General features: G+C 37.7%; 1 protein-coding gene across 1 annotated transcript in view; it reads right to left on the bottom strand.

Annotated features, from left to right (window-relative positions):
* Positions 1–4,145: 4,145 nt before the first annotated feature.
* The window catches only part of LOC103617804 (nipped-B-like protein), an 80,561-nt gene continuing 63,072 nt past the window's right edge, over positions 4,146–21,634 (bottom strand). Inside the window, 13 exon segments of the mRNA XM_017737471.1 lie at positions 4,146–4,503; positions 5,068–5,258; positions 5,903–6,077; positions 6,408–6,703; positions 8,401–8,547; positions 8,949–9,149; positions 13,351–13,458; positions 15,241–15,431; positions 15,969–16,142; positions 19,415–19,505; positions 19,755–19,921; positions 20,029–20,122; positions 20,447–20,587. Coding sequence (XP_017592960.1) covers positions 4,146–4,503; positions 5,068–5,258; positions 5,903–6,077; positions 6,408–6,703; positions 8,401–8,547; positions 8,949–9,149; positions 13,351–13,458; positions 15,241–15,431; positions 15,969–16,142; positions 19,415–19,505; positions 19,755–19,921; positions 20,029–20,122; positions 20,447–20,587 — 2,334 coding nt within the window.

The following is a 21,634-nucleotide window of genomic DNA, read 5'->3' as shown; positions in this document are numbered from 1 at the left end:
GGGAGAAGGGAGAAAGGTGGGGGGGAGGAGAAGTGTTCTGAAGGTGTGGTATGATTTTCTTTTTTCTCTTCTTTTAGGTCTGTTAACAAACTTCTTTATATTCTTTCAAGTTTGGTGCCTGCTTTGCGTTTCTCCTAATTCTTATCTCACAGAAGGTAAACAGTAATGAGTATTTTAGACCAAACCACTACACTAAATTGGTGTTTCTGCCTGGTTACAAACCAACCCGCTACAGTGTGGCTCTTCAGTGAGTGGAAGAAAATTTGTGCCTTGGGTTCTTGCTATTTCTATTTATCACATGAGACAGGAATGTCGAGCACATAAAAGCATTAGGTGTTTGAGTTCAACTCCATTAATATCTGTCTGTGGCTCAGAGTTAAAATGTTTTATCTTTACAGTAAGGATCAATTGAACTGATCCATTCATTACCCTAGAGCATTAACACCTGCATTTAGGCAGAACATCCTTCTGTTTAACTAGCACCAGATGAGTCAGACCCAATCACAAAATTTTTTTTGTCATGAACCACAAATATATTTAAGAACTATTTCAGTCTTAAAAGGTATTTTGTGTTAGAGCTAAAGTTTAGCACAATCCAATTATTTCACAGTGACAATATTCTCACTAGTGACACTACAAAACCAAAAAACGGCTCCAGTTTGATTAAAATTTTAAATAGCTTTTTAATGGCCATACCTCACTAAAATACTTATGTGAAATATTGTCCACACCTACCTTTATACATGTTGGGACTTGTTAATATAAGCAATAGAAAACTTAAAAAAATACAGAAGGGCATACTGAATCATTTAGAAAAATACTTATTTGCAATTAGTCAGAAACAATTGTGATTTTTTTATAGCTGCAGATAATGAAAATAATAATTATTCTGCAATTTTACAGCACTGAAGTGGAAAATTAAAGATTATTATTTATTTAGACTGTGGAATTGTCTGTCTTTTCTTAGAGTACAATATGGTTAGCGTTAATTCTAAAAGCTTGAAAATATCCCTTTGTTAGGTAAGCTATTGCAACAAGTTTCCATGCCCAGAACTTGTACTCAAAGACAAAAAAAAATCAATAATCGTTATAGTTATGTATGTAAAAATCTATAGCCATACAGTGAAAAAAATACTATAAGGCTATGTAAACACAAAGGGGTAAAATGTTGTTGTGTCAATTACTGCAGTGCAGCATTTTTTTTTAAACTTTTTTTTAATGTTAAAAAACCCCCTAATCTTGGTATGTGCTGTTGCCAATAATGTGGTTCATGTTGGTAAAACCCACGACTGCTACTCAGAGACTGAGCACTGCATATATTACAGCTGCAGCCTTGGGCTTTCTATTTCATATCTCTGAAAATAATCAGCCCATGTTATACATAGCTAACAGGAATATGTTTCCCAAAAATGAACTCTGCTACCTTTTTTTTTCCACAGCAAGTAATCTGAATGTTTGTGATAGGCAAAACAAAGCTAGATATTACCCTGGGTAGTACAGAAGGGGAAAATTCAACTCTTAACTAGTGAAAATCTTATTCAATAATCTATAATTAATTTTATAAGCTTATATTATTTAGTATAGCAAACAGGTAGCATCAAGGAACATGTATGCCCTTTGACATATTACACAATATAGTAACGGGCCAAATCCTCTCAACTAAGACGGCTTTAGACTTCAGGTTTCTATTGTTTAATTATAATTTATTTCTGATAATTTTATCCTAATAAATACCATAGAATTTGAAATAAAAAGCCACTCGTTACTATTGGGAAAGTCACATGACCAGGAAACAAATTGTTTATGAACAAGGAAACATATGTATTACCTATTAAAAATAAGATTTTGTAATATAAATCGCATCAGAAATGTCTGACTGATGCCATGAAGATTTTTTGCCTTTTCTTTCATACCCCTGTTATACCTTTTTACAACATCTGTATTCTTAGTGCTTTTTGCCTACATTCTTGGACTTGTTTGTCAAGCTAAGAGACTAAACATTTTAGAAGCTTCGTAGCTAGGGATCAGTGTGCCCCAGACCCCAAGGTCCTCTCCAGAACATATTCTGTAAACCAAGATAGAACCATCCAGGGGAAGGCTCCTTGGGGAGGGGGGCTCACTTGAACCTCTCATTGGGGAATCTTTGATAGATATGCTAATTAGTAAAATCTATAAGGTTATACCCGATCTTTGGGGGCATACTCGGCGGGGGGCATCTCGATGCATATGACCTGGACGTGTGCACCTAAGGATCCTTAAAATAAATACCAAGGTAAAATCCCTTTTCCCCTTCTAACCGTGTATGACTCTTGATTTTAAGACCAGGAAAAGGCATCAGACTAGTGAGAACTTCATTTTAGACTGCATCTGTATGAATTTTTTTCTTAATCATTCAATAGTTTCCTTGTGAAGTGTTTTTAACTCTTTCTACTAGTAATGTGACATATCATACAACATATTCTCAAAGTATGAAACTCCCACTATAAAAGCTGCTCCTGTCCCTGAGAAATACAGTATTTCATTGTTTGGTACAAAAATGTCCTGCTTCCAGAACTGCAGGGGTGACTTCTGCTTTTTCTGCTTCTCCCTACTTTAACAACACCCATCTTAGCATGAGATGTGGCTTTTTGCACGGTGAAGAAAACACCATTAACTGTGAAAACAAAAAGGTGAGAAAATATTTCTGTTTAGAAAAATTCCAGTGGTGAAACAGTAAAAAGGCATTTCCCATGGGAACAATTACTAACTAGATTCTGAGGAGTTATTAATCAATTCGGTTTAATGTTTTTTCTGTACATGAGAATATTTTGGAATACTGATACTATTCCTCACAAATCGAATAATGTATTAGAATTCCGCAAGCTAGTTTCATAAAAACAGCCTCCTACCACAAATTAAATTCATAAAAGAAAATAAACACGAGAAAGATTTACTTAATAAGGAACAACTGTTTTAGATTAACATATCTGAAAACACGGCAGGGTTTATATGTCCCTAAAAAGTTCAGTTGTTTTAGATTTTTTTTCTGTTTGTAAATCTGCTGGTTTTGTTACTCTCTGGAAAGGCAAACTGCTTTTGAAAGGCTTGTGGCAACATAGTCAAAACAAATGCTTCTGAAAGCTTTCAATAGTACTTTTTCAATTTACAAAATGTGAAAACATCTTTCAATTAGTAAAAAAAATAGGCTAATATACAAACATTTTTTTAAAAAATTCATTTGTGAAGGAATGTAGCATAATTGCCCAGACTCATACCCATTCACTCCTCAGATACTGGTAGCTAGCTCCTCTTGACACAAGCCTCTCTATATTAACCCAGAGAAATGCGTACATGGCCAGTTAGCCCAAGCAAAATAGTCATTCAGCTTTCCCCAAATTTAAACTATCATAAATTACCATTTGGACAGCATTAGAAAGAAATTGAAGCATACAAGGAATAAACTATATTTTCTTTTTATATCAAAATGTACTCTTGAAAATGTGTTTGGCACAGTGCTAAATCATATAGTTAATACTAAATACTGCAGGATACAATAAACCCCTGGAGTTAACTTGTGTTTACACCCTTTAAGGGATAAAAATAAAAAGATACCAATTATTCAGAAAGCCTATAAAAACTGTATAAACAATATTTTATGTCGTTTTGAAAACCACTAATATAGTATATTTTACAGAAAAGACTGCAAAATAATATAAATAGATTTAAACAGATCTTTACAATAAGAAATTCAAATGGAAACAGACAAGTAACAAAGAGAAGTAAAAAAATTTATTGCAGTATTCGTTCCACCAGATTTGCTGGGGATCCCTTTTCTTGTATTATTTCAGGGTGACCTAATACATCAAAATCTACATTTACAAAAACTCCTCCTGCAGATAGGTCATAGATACTGCATGCTTTTTTTTCTTTTTTTTTTTTCTTCAACAGAATAAATTATATATCCAGGAGATTCTGCCACTTTACAGCCTGGAAAAACAATGCTTCCCTGGAAACTGGGCTAAGCTAAAGAAAGCCATCCGCTGCTAGGTTAAACTCCAAGAACACTTTATTAAGAACATTTTTTTTTTTTTTTTTGCCAGAAAGTTGATATCTCAAGTTTTTCTGTTATTTCAATTCCTGTAAATTTGGCTGCATGTACAAATTCATTAGCTGGAAGTTCCATCCTTGGCAGCATACAGCGATCGTAAATTTTGAACAACTTTATTAGTCAGCTTATTAGCACTCGTTAGAGCAATTTTTTTGTAAATAATGTCTGACTCTTTAATAGTGTCTACCCAAGGCACCAGTTTGCGGCCATCACGGCGCTTAGCCTCAGTCCAGGAGCCACTGTAGGAGCCTGCCATCCACTGAACACTGAAGCCATTGCTGGTTTTCTGTACTACTCTTGCAATTTGTGGTCGGTCTTTGTACTTTGGACAGCAAATAGCGATGACATCCATGACATCAACACTTTCATTCATCTGTGCTGCCAACTCTGTAGAGTCTGAATTTCGTTTTGACCTTCTCAATGACTAAAACATTGGGGGGAAAAAAGACCAAGTGTTACACAAAAGAACTTTAGTGAAATTATTGCTTTTATTGCTTTTAATCCCTTGACGCCGGGAGTTGGGATTCCCCGGCACACATTCCATTGCCGGCAATGAGACGCACCGCGACCGCCAGCGCCAAGGGGTTAACATATCCTTGTAAAACCACATACTCTTAATTTGTACCCGTGTCTTTATCTCTTATTGATATATAAAATTATATATACACACGAATCATAAAGCTACATAAAAACTTGGCAACAATAAAAAGGATAACACACAGTACATTCCAAAGGAAAATTAATAAATTTTTATATGGGATAAATCTCATTTTCTAGTTTGTGTTTTTTTATTGTCTTTTCTGTTAAACTTTCTACAAAAGTTGTATAAATGGTTAAGTAGAGAATCTCTATCTACAAAATGCTTTCTTTCATGTCGATTACATTACTTGGTGTACATTTAATATAATAGACTGACATTTATAAGCACATAAAAATAATTTTACGTAATACGCTGTGAAATACGTTGACTCCTCCTCCGCCTCACCCCTGAAGAGCCTCCTCCTCTATCCTCCCCATCACATTCATCATCCTCTGTCTCAGCTGCATTGTTTTTAGGGCTGCCTCCTCCAAGAAGTGAGGTAATTGCTTTGTTCCGAGCATTTGTGCTAGCTGACACCTCTCCATCTTCTTCCTCTTCATCAGGATCCAAATGTTCCATAAGGAGCTTGAACTATTAAATAAACCCCCCAAAAAACAGATCAGTTTACATTCAAACTTTAAAAATAGACATTCATATCACACTACATTAAATAAAAAAAACAAATGAAAAGGTAAAGAAACTGTAAAACAAATGGCAGAAAACTTCAAACTTCAACAGCTTGTGGTTTGTTCTACAAACATTTTACTTTCATTTTCTAGTAGATATGTAAAAGCTTTCTTCCTGTGTTTCCAAAATTGCAAGTTTTCTCTAGTTAATATTTTAAAGAATTGGAAAAGAAAAGAGAAAAAAAATGGTAAATACACTGGATCTAGTCTCTGTTCCTGTGACAGAAACAGTCAGGGATAAAGTGAACAAGTTATATGGTAGAGGTATACAAGATAGATACGACAAATTAGAAAATACTCTGCAAAGATGAATATCCTTCAGTTGAAATTAATTTTAGTTGTGTTTAATTTTTTTAGAATGCTTTGAAAGGTAATATTGCTAAACATCCTGAAAGGAAATTGTGAGTTATCATATATCAATCACATAAGATTACCAGAAACTTAACATTTTGAAATGTTCATCCAATACATCAGCATCTATTTTCAAGTTTATACTGTGTTACCTAGTTTGAAAGGATTTCAGATTTTCTGCAAAGCAACTTTACTTACATCTAAGTACTGTTTTACTATACTCCTCTTCACTTCTTCAGTGATCTTAGAATTAGCCATATCACTCCGCAGAAAATCCAGAGTTTGTTTTGGATGGAAATGTACTCCTGTCTTCCTGTTTATAGCTTTATCATACACTTTTGCAGATTCAGATGGAGAATATTTCTGAATTTTACTGTTTAAAGAAAACAAAAGGGAAGAAAGAGCTTTTAAGGAAAGTCCAAAACAATTTCAAGGAAAAGCTTTTAAAAATATTCAGTATAAGTAGTTATATTTTAACCATTCCGTATACAATAGACATTCTGGTAAGAAATGAAATCATTACTTTTTCTAAGCCAGTTTCATTACATTCAACCTATTCTATTTATGTTTTTCTCTTATACAAATCTATTGCTGAAACAATTATTAACAGTCAACTAAACGACCCCCCCCAACTTCTTCCAAACTTAATCCTTACAAAGAACTCACTAGATAACAAGATGGCCTATTGTCTAAATATCCTTACCTATCAGAGAATCCACAGAGGTTCTTTAAATGCTGTTTCAGCATCAAAAGTAATAATATGCCTTGGGAGACATTTGCAAATTCAATTAAAGGAGCTGAATTTTCTGGTAAACATTTCATCACGGCATTTATATCATTTTCTTCATCAGAATCTGAATCAGAGTTTACTCGTTTCCGTAACCTCCGAGGCTTAGAAGCTTCCTCCTCACTTTTGCTCTCACTACCACTGTTACTGTCACTCTCAGTCTCCTCATCTGATGAAGGCTTTCTTTCCTTTTTTTTGTCTTTCACCATAGACTGTGAGACAGAGAAGTTAACACATTCCAAAATTAGGGCAAATAGCATCATGTACATTTCTAAAAAATCTTTCAAAAATCATTATTGACTTAAATTAGTAAGAATTACCTGTACAATGTTATTAATTCATAACTTGATATTCATAACTTTATATTCAAAGATTAAAATTATTTATGACAAAAAAGATGCTGAATTATAACTCAAGGTTCCTAAAAAATTGATCCAAAGTCCACTTTTTTTTGCAAGGTGGTTACAGAAAGAACTGAAGTAAAAAGTGCTCCACTGGCATGTTATTCTTAAAAAGACTGCTCAAGTTTATCAGAGACAGTAAAATGAAGTAAAAGCCAAATACAATAAATCAGGAAGAAAATTGCATTTTTGTTTCACCTGAATATAATTTTTGCATGTTACATATATTTCCATCTGTACCTTGGTACAAACTAGTCCAAGCTGGTTTTAATCATTGTCTATGTTAAAATCCTATGACACTAATTACACTGCTGACCAGAGAGCCCCCCAAATCAGCATATACAGTATTAATAATATTCAGTTCCACTACTTGTAGAGCTACAGAATTTCATACCTGCATTATTACTGCACATAGTATGCTTTTTCATAACACAAGATATCCCAAGTAGGATTTCATACTCTGCATTCTGGTCCCCCATCTAAAGAATGTGCTCTTTCTAGCAGATTAAAAATTGACTTCGGTAGGGTGAGAATTCAAAGCAGTGTACTTTCCAGGTATCAACTCTGACTTGTACTTACAGGTCAGATTGGAAATTCTAGAAATGGGTTTGTTTCCTGACAGTTTGGACCTTCTACTGTTAAAGTTGTCCAGGAAATGAAGACACTGAAGTCTTTAAGAATCACAGAATCACAGGATGGGTCAGGTTGGAAGGGATCACAGTGGGTCATCTGGTCCCACCTCCCTGTTCCAGCAGGGTCATCCCAGAGCACATGGCACAGGATTGTGTCCAGATAGGTCTGGAATATCTCTAGTGAGGGAGACTCCACACCCTCTCTGGGCAATCTGTTCCAGTGCTCGGTCACTGCACAGAGAAGTTCTTCCTCATGTTCAGGTCCCTTAATCATCCTCACAGCCTCTACTGGACCCACTCCAGGAGCTCCATGTCTTTCCTGTCCTAAGCAGCCCAAAACTGGACACAGTACAAGAAACAAAGGCCTTTTTCTTACAGGGTTGTGTATTGCCATAGCAACAGATACTATACCATTATTTGGGTTCTTATATGCTACCTTAAGAAAAGACATATTGCACACTCTTTTCTTGCAATAAATAATGTATTTAAAGTCTCCTAGGTGACACACGTGGAACTGCCATCAGCTACTTGACAACAAAAGAAAAAGTAAATGGGATTGTTATTAAAATTATGCATACAATTAATATTAATTCTAATTCAGTAATATTAGGGAATGATATAGATTTAATATTAAAATCTCAAAAATTGTCATTTTTTTAAATAACATAAGTGGCAATATAAGGAAAGTCTTTAACTAGTGTCTACCAGATACAGATCAGAACAGAAAGGGTTGTTTGTTTTTTAACTACCAGTTACAAACTAACAATACTGGTCCATATCATAATAATGGTACTATATTCACTGAAAAATTGACCAAATTATATAGAAGCTTATGCTACCACCATAATAAATATACTAAAATATAAATGCACATACCTCTTTAAATGACTGTAGTAGGTTGCTACCAGAAACTGATAGTGTAATGTCTATATGATGCATTATAAACAGTGGTTCTTCCTGTGTTTGATAAGGAAAACAGGCTAGATTGTCTGCTATGTACAAGAGCATATTCACCTCTGTTTTCTGGAAGTTAAAAAAAAGTACATATTAATATACAAACAAATATCTTATTATACATTTATCCTGTGTTCCTAACAGTTTAAAACAAAAAAAAAATCACAAATTTTATTCTACATACCCCCCAAATGCACTCTAAACAACATATATATATGTGCAAAATTTAGTCATACCTAAAGATACATTATTCCTAAACATCCCAAACTGAGTACAGAAAGGTACTGAATGATGCAAAAGTGACTAATGTATTCTATTCAGTAAATACCTTATATTATAAAGTAAAACAAAGTACCTTAGGGAAATAAAGCTATCAAAATTATGTCATAAAAATATATTGCAAAAGGAGAATTTAAGCTTGTAATGGTATATTTTATTTTCTTTATAAGTGAAGGAAATGTGATGCTTACTGCAGTATCATCAAAGAGGTTGAGTAAGGAAATTAGAAAGGCTCGTCTGTGTTGACGGTTCCCTCGAATCATGGAGTAGAGGTGTGAACACAGTGCACTGGACGATTCATCATGTCTAAAACCTCTTACAGGATCTTTTGGGCAGGTATTAATTGCCTGTTGTACTTGGTAAGACATCTTCATACCAGCCACTGCTTTCATCTGAAATGGAAAAGTACTTATTTTTATTTAAACCATTGCTTTCAAGCAGTAACATTGAAAGTGGAAATTAAACAAATGCCTGTCAACAGAAACTTCTAGCTATTTTTTAAACTTTTTTCCCTTTAAGTGGTTCCTCATCTGAAGTTTAACTTTTAAACATGCACTGAGGTGCACTACTGCCTTTTGAGTAAGCATACAGATTAAAACAGAATGTGTGGTAGAGATCAAAATGTATTGTGAATTGCTTTCAAAATAACTTCTATGTTAGAAACATATAGATGATCTGTTTACCGACTACAGCCAGGTACCCAAATTTAAACAATTTTCAAGATTCATAGATTCATAGAATATCCTGAATGGGAAGAGACTCACAAGGATCATCAAGTCCAACTCCTGGCCCTGCACAGGACACCCCAAGAATCCCACCCTGTGCCTGAGAGTTTGTCCAAACAGTTCTTGAGGTCTGGCAGCATTGGGGCCATGACCACTGCTCTGAGGAGCCTGTTCAGTTCCTGACCACTCTCTGAGTGAAGAATCTTTTCCTACTATCCAACCTAACCCTCCCCTGACATAGCTCCAGCCGTTCCCTTGGGTCCTGTCACTGGTCACCACAGACAAGAGATCAGTGTCTGCCCCTCCTCTTCCCTTCATGAGAAAGTTGTAGACTGTAATGAGATCTCCTCTCACTCTCCTCCAGCTGAACAGACCAAGTGCCCTCAGCTGCTCCTCATATGGCTTCCCCTCAAGGCCCTTCACCATCCTCATGCCCTCCTTTGGATGCTCTCTAATAGCTTTATATCCTTATATTGTGGTGACCAAAACTGCCCCCAGGACTTAAGATGAGGCCGCCCCAGTGCAGAGCAGAGCAGGACAATCCCCTCCTTTGACCTGCTGGCAGTGCTGTGCCTGATGCACCCCAGGACACAGTTGGCCCTCCTGGATGCCAGGGCACTGCTGACTCATATTCAGCTTGTCATCCACCAGGACCCTCAGGTCCCTTCCCACAGCTGCTCTCCAGCGTCTCATTCCCCAGTCTGTCTGTACATCCACAGTTGCCCCATCCCAGGAGAAGAATCTGGCACTTGCCCTTGTTAAACTTCATATGGTTAATAATTGCCCAGTCCTCTAATTGGTTGAGGTCTCTCTGCAGGGCCTCCCTGCCTTTGAGGGAGTCAACAGCTCCTCCCAGTTTTGTATTGTCTGCGATCTTGCTCAGTATCCCTTCCAGTCCTGCATCTAAATAATTTATGAAGATATTGAAGAGCACAGGGCTGAGGACAGAGCCCTGTGGAACCCCACTAGTGACAGGTCGCCAGTCTGATGTGACCCCATTCACTATAACCCTTTGTGCTCCACCCATGACACAGTTGCTCACCCATTGCATGACATGTTTATCCAGCTGGGGCCTGGACAGTTTGTCCAGAAGGATCCTGGGCAAGACAGTATCAAAGCCTTTAGCAAAATCCCAAAATATTATATCAACTGGCTGCCCTTGATCAACCAGGTGGGTTACCTTGTCATAAAAGGAAATCAGGTTTGACAATCAAGACTTTCCCTTCATGAAGCCATGCTGGCTGTGACCGATGACTGCATTGTCCTCCAGGTGTTTTTCAATACCTCCCAGATTAATCTGCTCCATAGCTCTACCAGGCACTGAAGCGAGACTGACAGGTGAGACTGGAGGCCTCCTTCTTGCCCTTCTTAAAAATCGGGACAACATTCCCCAGCTTCCAGTCAGCTGGGACCTCTCCAGATTCCCAAGACCACTCAAAAATCATCGAGAGAGGTTTTGTGATGACATCAGCAGCTCTCTGAGTAGCCTGGGATGAATCCCATCAGGCCCCATAGACTTATAGGGATCTAGCTGGAATAGCAGAACCCACACAGTTTCAGGGTTGACTGGGAGTTGATCATTCTCACAGTCATGGTCCTCCAGCTCAGGGCACTGGGACCCCCTTGGTCTGTCATTGGTGTTGAAAACAGAGGCAAAGAAAGCATTAAACATCTCCATCTTGTACATGTCCCTGTTTTTGAGGTGGCCATTCTCATCCTGGAATGGGCCAATATCATTTTTGCACTGCCTTTTACTACTGACATATTTAAAAAGGCTCTTTTTTATTGTCCCCCACAATCATGGTTTAAGCCCAGCTGGAAACTAAGCACCACACAGCTGCTCGCTCAACCCCCCTCTCTACCCCCATCCTGGTGGAATGGGAAGGAGAATCAGAAGAGTAAAAGCCAGAAAACTCCTGGGTTGAGATAAAGACAGTGTAACAGGGAAAGCAAAAGCATCACACACAAGCAAAGCAAAACAAGGAATTCATTGAGCCCTTCCCAAGGGCAAGCAGGTGTTCAGCCACCTCCAGGAGAGCAGGGCCCCATCCTGTGGAACGGTAACTTGGGAAGATGAACACCTTCACCCAAAATGTCCTCCCCATCCTCCTTCTTCCCCCTTTATATACTGAGCATGATGTCATATGGTCTGGAATATTCCTTGGGTCAGTTGGGGTCACCTGTCCCAGCTGTGTCTCCTCCCAACCTCCCACGCACCCCCAGCACCCTCCCCAGCGTATGAGGAGCAGAAAAGGCCTTGGCTCTGTGCAAGCTCAGCAATAACAAAAACATCTCTATATTATCAACCCTGTGTTCAACATAAACCCAAAACACAGCCCCTTGCCAGCCTCTGGGAAGAAAATTAACTCTACCCCAGCCAGAACCAGCATAACTGCCCAGCTCCAATTCCAGTTGGGCTTTGGCCACACAAATTTTCTCCCTACAGTGGCAAGCAGCATTTCTGTATTCTTCCCATACCACCTAACCTTGCTTCCACTGGGCACACACCTTCCTTTTTTGCCTTATTTCCAAGAGAAGATCCCTGTTCAGCCAAGCTGGCCTTCTGCCTTGCCTGCTTGACTTCTGACATCTGGGAACTGCTGCTCCTGTGCCCTTAGGAGGAGATGCTTATAAATGACCAGCACTGATGGACCCAGCACCTGCAAAAGTATTTTCCCAGGGGACTTTACTTGCTAATTCCCTGAGCAGCCTGAAGTCTGTTCTCCTCGTGACTAGAGTTGAGGTTTTGCTGGCACTTTTCCTCCTGTCAACAGAGATTTTAAACTCGAGTGCCCCGGGGGCCGCTGTGGCCAAGACGGCCACCAATCACCACTTAATTCACAGAATCACAGAATATGCTGAGTTGGAAGGCACTCACAAGGATCATCGAGTCCAGCTCCTGGCCCTGCACAGCACCATCCCCAAGAATCACACCATGTGCCAAGAGTGTTGTCCAAACGCTTTTTGAACTCTGTCAGGCTTGGTGCTGTGACCACTTCCCAGTGCCCGACCACCCTCTGTGTGAAGAAGCTTTTCCTGATATCCAACCTAAATCTCCCCTGACACAGCTCCAGCTGTTCTCTCGAGTCCTGTCACTGGTCACAAAGAGAAGAGATCAGTGTCTGCCCATCCTCTTCCCCTCATGAGGGAGTTGTAGACTGCAATGAGGTCTGACATCAGTTAGGTATCTCTTTGGATGCCATGAACAGTGCAATGCTCAAATTTCAGTGGAATACAATTAGATTTGGAAAGTTCCACAATGCAGTACACACACTGAACTGAGGCCTTCTGAAATAAAGAAGGGGTGCTGCAACTCAATTTCAGATCTTTAGCAGAACTATTGTCACTATGCCACAACTCCACAAGTCTTCATTTAGCCCTCAGATTTTCCTTTCAGCAAGATCCCTCAGTTCTTAAAACCTTCTTATGTTCCTTCTGCTTAGATTGCAATTTATAAAGCATTGATGTCTTAACGTTCTAATACATATATACTGACCTCTACTTTTACAAAGTGCTCTCTATTAATACAGGAAAATCATTGCTAAACATTATGAAACAGATGTCCTTACCTCTTATCAAATAAATGCTCTTAACATACTATTAAGTGAGGAAAACACTACTATGGATTATAAATTAAAGGAATTTTTAGACTGGATGAGATGCTTCAAATGATTATATCCTTTCTATTTCTAAAAATAGAAATCTCCAAACAGGTGGAGAAAGAGTTGGGATCTTTACAACTTCTTATAGTTATTTTTATTGCTTATTTGTTATTTATATTATTTTTCTGCAGCTGAGGCCTATTCAAGTGTTAAATCACCAGAGAATGTAACAGTATTTTGTAAAATGATAAATTAGAATTACTTACATGAATGAACCCAGCATATTTTTTGTCTATTTCCACCAATTGCTGGTCAGCTTTGTTTCGCATAGAGGGCTCTGGATCTGTGCCCATAGCAATTAAGTACGGCACACACTTGAAAAAAACAAATGAAATGATTATTCAGAGTTATTGTACCTCTTCTTTCTCACTCTTTGCTCTTTTATTACAGTGTTGTTTATGTTATATTCTGACTACTGCAGAAACTAGAATAGGAAGCTTTATGCAACTTACTACCTGCCTACTTTTTTCAAGCAAATAGTACAAAATACACAAAAGACCAGCATTATCATAGAATCATAGAATGGTTTGGGTTGGAAAGGACCTTAAAGGTCATCTAATTCCAACCCCCTGCCACGGGCAGGGACACCTTCCACTAGACCAAGTTGTTCCAAGCCCCGTCCAACTTGGCCTTGAACACTTCCACGCATGGGACAGCCACAGCTTCTCCAGGCAACCTGTTCCAGGGCCTGCCCATCCTCATAGGGAAGAATGTCTTCCTAATATCTAATCTAATCCTACTCCCTGTCAATTTGAAGCCATTTCCCCTCATTCTTTCACTACATGCTCTTGTAAAAAGTCCCTCTCCATCTTTCTTGTTGGCCCCCTTCAGGTCCTGGAAGGTCACAATTAGGTCACCCCGAAGCTTCTCTTTTCCAGGCTGAACAATCCCAATTCTCTCAGCCTTTCCTCATAGCACAGGTGCTCAACGGGTGCTCAATCCCTCTGATCATCTTGGTGGCCTCCTCTGGACTTGCTCCAAAAGGTTGATGTCCTTCCTATGCTGGGGACCCCAGAGCTGGAGGCAGCACTGCAGGTGGGGTCTCACCAGAGCAGAGGGGCAGAATCCCCTCCTCCTCTGCTCCCCACACTGTGGGATCAGCCCAGCACATGGGGGGTTTCTGGGTTCCAGCACACATGGACGGGACACGTCCAGCCTCTCACCAACCAGCACCCCCAAGTCCTCCCCAGGGCTGCTCTTGATCTGTTCATCCCCCAGCCTGTATTGATCCCAGGGATTGCCTGACCAAGGTGCAGCACCAGCACTTGGTCTTTTTAAACCTCATGAGAATCCCATGGGGCACTTCTTGAGCTTGTCCAGGTCCCTCTGGATGGCCCCGTCCTTCAGGTGTGTCACCTGCACCACTCAGCTTCGTGTCATCTGCAAACCTGCTAAGGGTGCCCTCGATCCCTTTGTGCCATTAATGAAGATATTAAATAACACTGGTCCCAATACAGACTGCTGAGGGACACCACTGGTCACTGATGTCCATTGAGACCCGGAGACATTATAAATGATAGAAGTTGTATGAGGTTTCAGGTAGTATTTCCAGGTCCCTCAAACTCTAAAGTCAATTTACATGACAAAAAATGCCATTTAAAAAAACCCAAACCACACACCACCAGTTATGACTAAACATGCACAATGGCTGTGTTATAAACAAATAATTACAAAAATATTATGTAAGCAAAGAATAATGGAGATGATAATTGAAGTTATAACATTGACTCTGGAATTCCGTAGTGTTTGGAGGACAGGGGAATTGAGGTGGAGGTAAGCTGTCACTGTTTTCAGGATGAAGAATTAAAGAAAAGTGCTTGGCATACACCTGAAATTCATAACAGAAATATGCTCCAATGTACATTTGCATGTGCACTTTAGGCACTGGCTGGGCTTTTAGATATTGATCCAAAGACAAGAAAATACAGCATTTGGAATCTAAATTTCAAAATATGCTTTCTGTAAAGGCCCCTTGCTACAATAAGAGATTACTGTAACATAGATGCAAGAGAAAAACTAAAAATGTATCTAGCAAGTGTAAAAAGCTCTGAAACCTGAATAACAACAAAAAAAACCATCATAAAAGGTTACCATACCTGAACAGGATGGATGAGACCCTGGTTTAATGTCAGTGCAATGACATTTAGAGCAAAGTGGCGTACACTGGACTGGTTATGAAAGAAAGCCTCAAGGACCTGTTTGAGATATAGCTGCATGATGGAACTACTCATCCCTGAGGAAATATCACCCATTTCTTTCAGGTCTTCCTGTTTTGCTACTTTTTTCCCTGTAAAAAGGACAAAAGCAATAGCACACTCACCACAGTATAATCATTTACTTTGCTATTACTTGATGCATACTGATCTTTAAGCTTTATAATACAAAGATATTTCAGCCATCTTAGAATGGGTTTATGATCTCATGAAACACAGAACAGTCTGATAGCAAATATACTTAAAAAAAATAAAGTCGCACAAATTTAAAGTCTCATTCCTTGATAAAGGTTTTAATTTTTACAGTTTCTTATTTTGTATCTGCTAATTAATCTTGGAGAATATTTTGATAAAAAGTATTACTACCATCATTACAGCAATTATGCATTCTGGATTGCTTTCAGGATTTATACATCCTGAAAGTAAATAATAAGCTACACATCTCAATATACCTATGCACATAATGAATTTTTGAAAATTGTTCTAAGATATCTTGTGTACAATATTACTAATTAGATAACAATCTTAAATGACTCGGTTCATGTATATAGTAATTGTATGCAAGAAAGTTAGATTTTGCCTGCCTCAGTACAGAAGAACTCAACACTTACAGTCTCTGTCTGCCTGCTGCATACGTGTATCCTCCTCCTGCAAGTAGGTCTGGAGGTTTTTTAACACCTGGATTTTTAAGTTTACTGAACAGTTCTTGTCTGAAAGAATGCTGTTGTACAGAGTCTTCACTTCCTGTTCGAACATTAAACTTGGGTGTTGTATAAATGCAAATCCTAAGGGTGGAAGAAAAGAGGAAATATTCCATGTTATTAACTAGAAATTATTTCTGCTTATTATTTTCTGCTTCTTAAGTCTTTCTTCAAAATAGAGGTATGAAATTTATCTACTCCCAAGTATAGTACTAACAAACAGTATTGCTTTTTCATATGGACACCATTCTAAGTTTATAAGGAGTTCTATTATCTGTCTGATAGATAAAGATGGGGTGCCGACCTAGGGCAGTTGAACTAAGAGTTATATAAGTCTGGAAGTATGTCCAGTGTACTGGTCTGCGTATCAATGACTAGGAGGTCTCCCAAGAGCAAGGGAGGAACATTGCTAAAAAATTACTCATTGTTTTTCTAATACATTTGGAGAAGAACATTGTGATGAAACTATGAAGAGTTATTCATATGGAGACAGAGAAAATGTGGAAAAATTGCTAAATATCATGAGTATTTAAACAATACAATCTTAAAAGAAAAAATATAGTGAACACAATAAAATAAAATTTAGACCTCTCACTGTTATTATTCATATACCTATTAAGGTCGTGTTTTGAAAATTATCTGAAGCATTCCCAAGACTACATCTGTTAGAATATACACACTATAGAACTGCTTTTAGCTGCAGCCTCACCCTTGACAAAAAACTGGTTATTCTTAGTCAGGGAAGTCTTTATTTCATAAAAAGTTTGATCTAAATAAGTAACAGCATATATAATTTTAGATCACATATGTAGATTTAGGAGTGCTGCCAACAGACTCTTACAGAGTATCATAAAAAAACAGTAATGGGAACATAACTTCCCAATTTAAACTATATTTAACTACTTGATTAATTTTTTAAGACTGTGAGAAAAGCAAACATTAAGTGTATTTTTCACGACCATAGGAAACTAAGATTCTGAACAAACACACAGAAAACATAAACATAAAAGAAGAATGGGGGGAAAAATGAAAGCAAATAAAATTATGCGAAAGCAATGTATAAAAGTGGGTATAACAAAGGGAAGACTGAGTCAGGTTTTTAAAACTCGCTCTGTGCGCAGAAAAGACAGTGTAGGTAAAGGCTAAGTCTAGAGCAAGACCTCAGTGCATTTAAGATCTCGTTTCAATTTCAGAACAGGAAGAGGAAAGAAGGCAGGGGAGATGGAGGGGAAAGAGATGAAAGAAAAAGGAATGGTGCTCCTCTTTGAAGTAGGTAGTATAATTGTCCACTCTATACAGGTGTATATTGATGTTTATAACTTGACCACCTCTGAGAAAGTCCAACCCATTTCTTAAGTTTAATTTTGAAAATGGAAAGCACTTGCATGTATGTGTAACAATCCATAACTCTTTCTTTCTTTCATTCACTTATTTAAAAGAATCTGAAACCACCAGTACTCTTAGGGAAATTCTTATTTTTCCATCCCCTGTAAGCAGGGAAGAAATTTTACTTGGCATAAGAATTTGTCATAGGGGATGAAAAAAGGCAACTGCTGTGTTCTCTTAAGGACTGACTTCACATCTTGGGGCTGCTCTCACACCACTTCTCTTCATACCTTTGTTTTCACTCTAAGGTTAAGCACTGAACTTGGCTGAGTAAGACATTACCTGTTAGATACTAACAAAATTTTTTATCCTCAATCTGCCTTGCAAGTACACATCTGGAAGAGAAGCATAACCATAAGCATTAAGCTTATGGTTAAACTCAATCTCTCAACAGCAGTGACACATCCCAAAGCAAAGGTTAAAACTGTTGAGTGTCCTTACTGTAAGGACACACTAATAATTACCAATAGGAAAGCACACACTCTTCATTTGATGCCTTCACTGTGTATAAATGTTGAATTAGCTTGTTAGTAATTTTCACCTTATTGCTGGACATAAATGTTGAATGGATTTGACAATTTGACTCAATTACCAGCCTGTAAGATAGAGCTTTGCACTGCCTACTATATCTCTGTACATCCAAGCAGCTACCTTCAAAGTGGAACCAGTACTTAGATGAGACTAATATCACTGAAAACAGTTGTCTGAGGTTTAATTAAGATAAAGACTGACATGTTTACAGGCAGAGAAAAAAGAATAAAAAAATCTGAAGAATGCCTACTGATAGCCACTCCTGTTTTCTCCTCTTCCCCAAACTGATCACAGTTCAGTCTGTAATTCAGGAACATTTCTGATGAATGCAACACTCAGCCTCCATGAGTAAAGCAATCATGTCTATGGTTAGGAAGGCAGCCCCTATCCCACGTGCAATATTTTGTATAGAACATTAACGTTAGAATGGACTACAGTAAGTGTGCATCTTGATACAATGTCTAGAAAAACCTCCAGCTAGTTAACACCATAGCACTGTTCCTGTAACAGAGGCAACCCCAAAGCCATTAATCCCACTCAGCTGTCTGCAATGGTTTCCTCACAGAATATCAAATCAAGATTCAGTCTCAGTCCTTATCCTCAGTCCTCCCTAGCCTGAACTGTACCAGGATATCTATAAAGCCATCTAAACAGCAGCATAAGGAAGAAAATTCTTATACACAGTTAAACCATATAACGCAAGCTCACATACAGAGAAGACAACTTTCTTTAGACTAAGCCATAACCATGAAGTGAACTCTTCCAGAAACCAAGGCCTATCTGCCCAAACAAGATGCTCTTACATGTACAGTTTTGGTCCTTGAGCAGAGGACGAACATGATACAAACCACTCAATGGCAGTTCATGCATTACTGCAAGTCACTGAGATACTATACTAATGCCTTCAGATAAAGAATCTATTTAAAATTGAAATACTGCCAAAGACCCAAAATAAACTGTAATATTTAGACTATGACATCATCTCAATGCCTCAAGAAATTTCACAGAGCATCCCCTAGTTGGTATAAACTGCCAGAGTTCCCTCAACTCCTCTGGAATTTCTGCCCCTACACTTAAAATTCTCAAAATTTTTCCATCATTTTTTCTAGTTGTTCTTTAACTATACCTTGAGGACTGAAAAACAATATTTGGAGTTACAACATGCTTGCATGTGGGGAAAAAATAACATCTCCATTTACTTTGGAAACTTGATGCTTTTTAAGACTTGGTCATACATTAAAAAGGCATTCACTCAAAAGCATCCACTCTGCTGCAGAAGTATGCAACTTCAAAGTATCCCTTTGACTACATTTCTATAGCCAGGTCTCAAATAAAACATGTGATGAACTTTGATTTTAAACAAACTTCCCTGCCACTACAGAAATAAATGCATGGATTTCTACTACAGCAGAATAATAAAAACTATTAATATTTCTTACCAAGGCCAATAATGGCTTTCGTCTGTACTTCTTCATCTGAATGCTTTGTAAAATACATCAGCAGTTCAAGTACTTTATCCTTAATGTTAACCTGAGGAAATTGAAACAAAAATAATAGCTATTTGAAGATGAAACAGGTATTTTTAATCTCTTATAAAAAGCATGTATCAAAATGGAGAAACACAATCTTACTGCATTGTCTTTGCAAAACCATGTATTTACAACCCAAAAAACTATATCGTATGCATTATGAAAAAATGCATAGCTTTGAGGGCCTAGGAATACCATGTTCTCAAATAAGTGGAGCATTCAATATACACAAGACGTGGAGAGTAAATACAAGTTATTTTACCTTACTGTTGCCCTTAAAATCTTCCTGATCAAAATCAAAATGTCGACACAGTGCTCCAACAGTGAAAAGTGATCTAAGGAGTGCTGGTTTATTGGCAGTAAGTATTGTACTGTTTGGGTCTTCTTGGTGTTGACTTTTTAATTTTGAAAGTGCACCTACAATAAGATAAAAGTTTTGATTACAGTATTTAATCATGGTGTATCCCTAAGATAAGACTTGTTGGCAAAACTGAAGAGTGACAATTACATGTGATTTTACTTACCATAGTATCTATTAAAACAGGCCCACACAAATTTATAGTTCTGAGTGACCTTGTTCACAACAGCCCCAAGACAGCTCACACAATGCTGAACAACCTAGGTGCAAGAAAGAACAAATGAGTTACATATTTAGAATTTAAACCTGAGACTTTTGTGATGTTATGTAGGAAAAAGATATGTAGAACTAAAAATAATGATCTAACAGATGTAATGTCCATCTCCTAGACTACTCTGAAAACATGCCCAAACATAATTGTTAAAATATAGCAACAACACATACAAACACAAGTAAACCAAGAACATTGAATTTTCATGGCTCAAAAGTTATCTTCATAATGAAGACAGACTTTCTTTAAACCAAAACTATGTAGTTCACAATGTGAAATGGAGTTAACTGAATAGTAGTGTTTAAAAGCTTACTGTCATGCCATATTTGATGATGAGTTTCATGAGGTCTTCCTCAATAGTGGCAAGAAATGTCTCACTTGGGTGTTCCATTAGTGGCACTACAAGTTCTAAGATTTTTGCAACATTGCAGATCACCATGAAATCATTCTGGGTCTGAAACAACAGCATTTATAGCATTTAACATTTCTGGCTGTGTTACCTATAAGTATTATTAATATGTATTATGCAATACATATATAATACATATTAATATAATACAATTACATAATAGTATGATACAATTATGTGTCTTATGTAAGTTATTTGGTAAAGATTTAAAAGAATATATAGTTTACATCTGCTTTTAAGTTACATATTATTTTGAAAGCAAGTTCTTGTTTTCTACAGAACTTTTGTAAAAAAAAAAAATCTGTAGAAGCAGAATTCACCTGTCATCAAGGCTGTGACAAACCTGAAAACTTTTGGTCATGAAAATTTTTTGGAGTCCTGAAACAAATTTAGGAACTCTTCCTGACACATGCACACTAGAGAATGCACAACACCTGGCAACAGGTATTGGCAGCAAGCAAATAATCAGATAACCTTTTCCTATATTGTTTGATCAGAAGTAGCTCTACATCTGTTGTAGATATGCCTAGAGAATGCTCCAGGGCTGAAACTGTAAAATCCTAGGCTATACCTGCAAGCTAAGCTGATAACAAGCATTCTCAAGCCTGCTTTTCCCTGGGCAGCTGACCTAATGTAATAGATTGCTACTTCCCACTCAGTCAAGCTCTTCCTTGAGCCATGGCTGCATGATCCTGCTCTGCTCCTGCCAGATGAGGGGTTCATCACAACCTTCACCGAGCCAACTGTGCTAATCAAAATGGCAGAAAGCAATGCAATGTTTCAGAGGAGGGGGCCATTTTACTGGACTGGGGGGATTCAGCATTGTAGCTCTCTATCATTTTTGTGAGCTAAACTGTCTTACAGAGGAATACAAAAACACCAGAGCTAGGGTAGAGAGAGGTGAACTGCTGAAGAGGATAGAGCAGGACATTTTCCTTCAAATATTTTTGCTATATGTTAGATCACTCTATCTTATGGAACCATACCTTTAGTCTTAAGATTCATATGTTAAATCTTAACTACTTTTAAGACTGTGACTATAAAATACAACAATTTTAAGAAATTATTTCATAACAGGTGGAAAACTGTGTT

The sequence above is a fragment of the Corvus brachyrhynchos genome, unplaced genomic scaffold (genome assembly GCF_000691975.1).
Source record: "Corvus brachyrhynchos isolate BGI_N302 unplaced genomic scaffold, ASM69197v1 scaffold206, whole genome shotgun sequence".
Taxonomy (NCBI): Eukaryota; Metazoa; Chordata; class Aves; order Passeriformes; family Corvidae; genus Corvus; species Corvus brachyrhynchos.
Note: the sequence above shows the minus strand (reverse complement) of the source record. Positions and strands in the feature narration are given on the sequence as shown.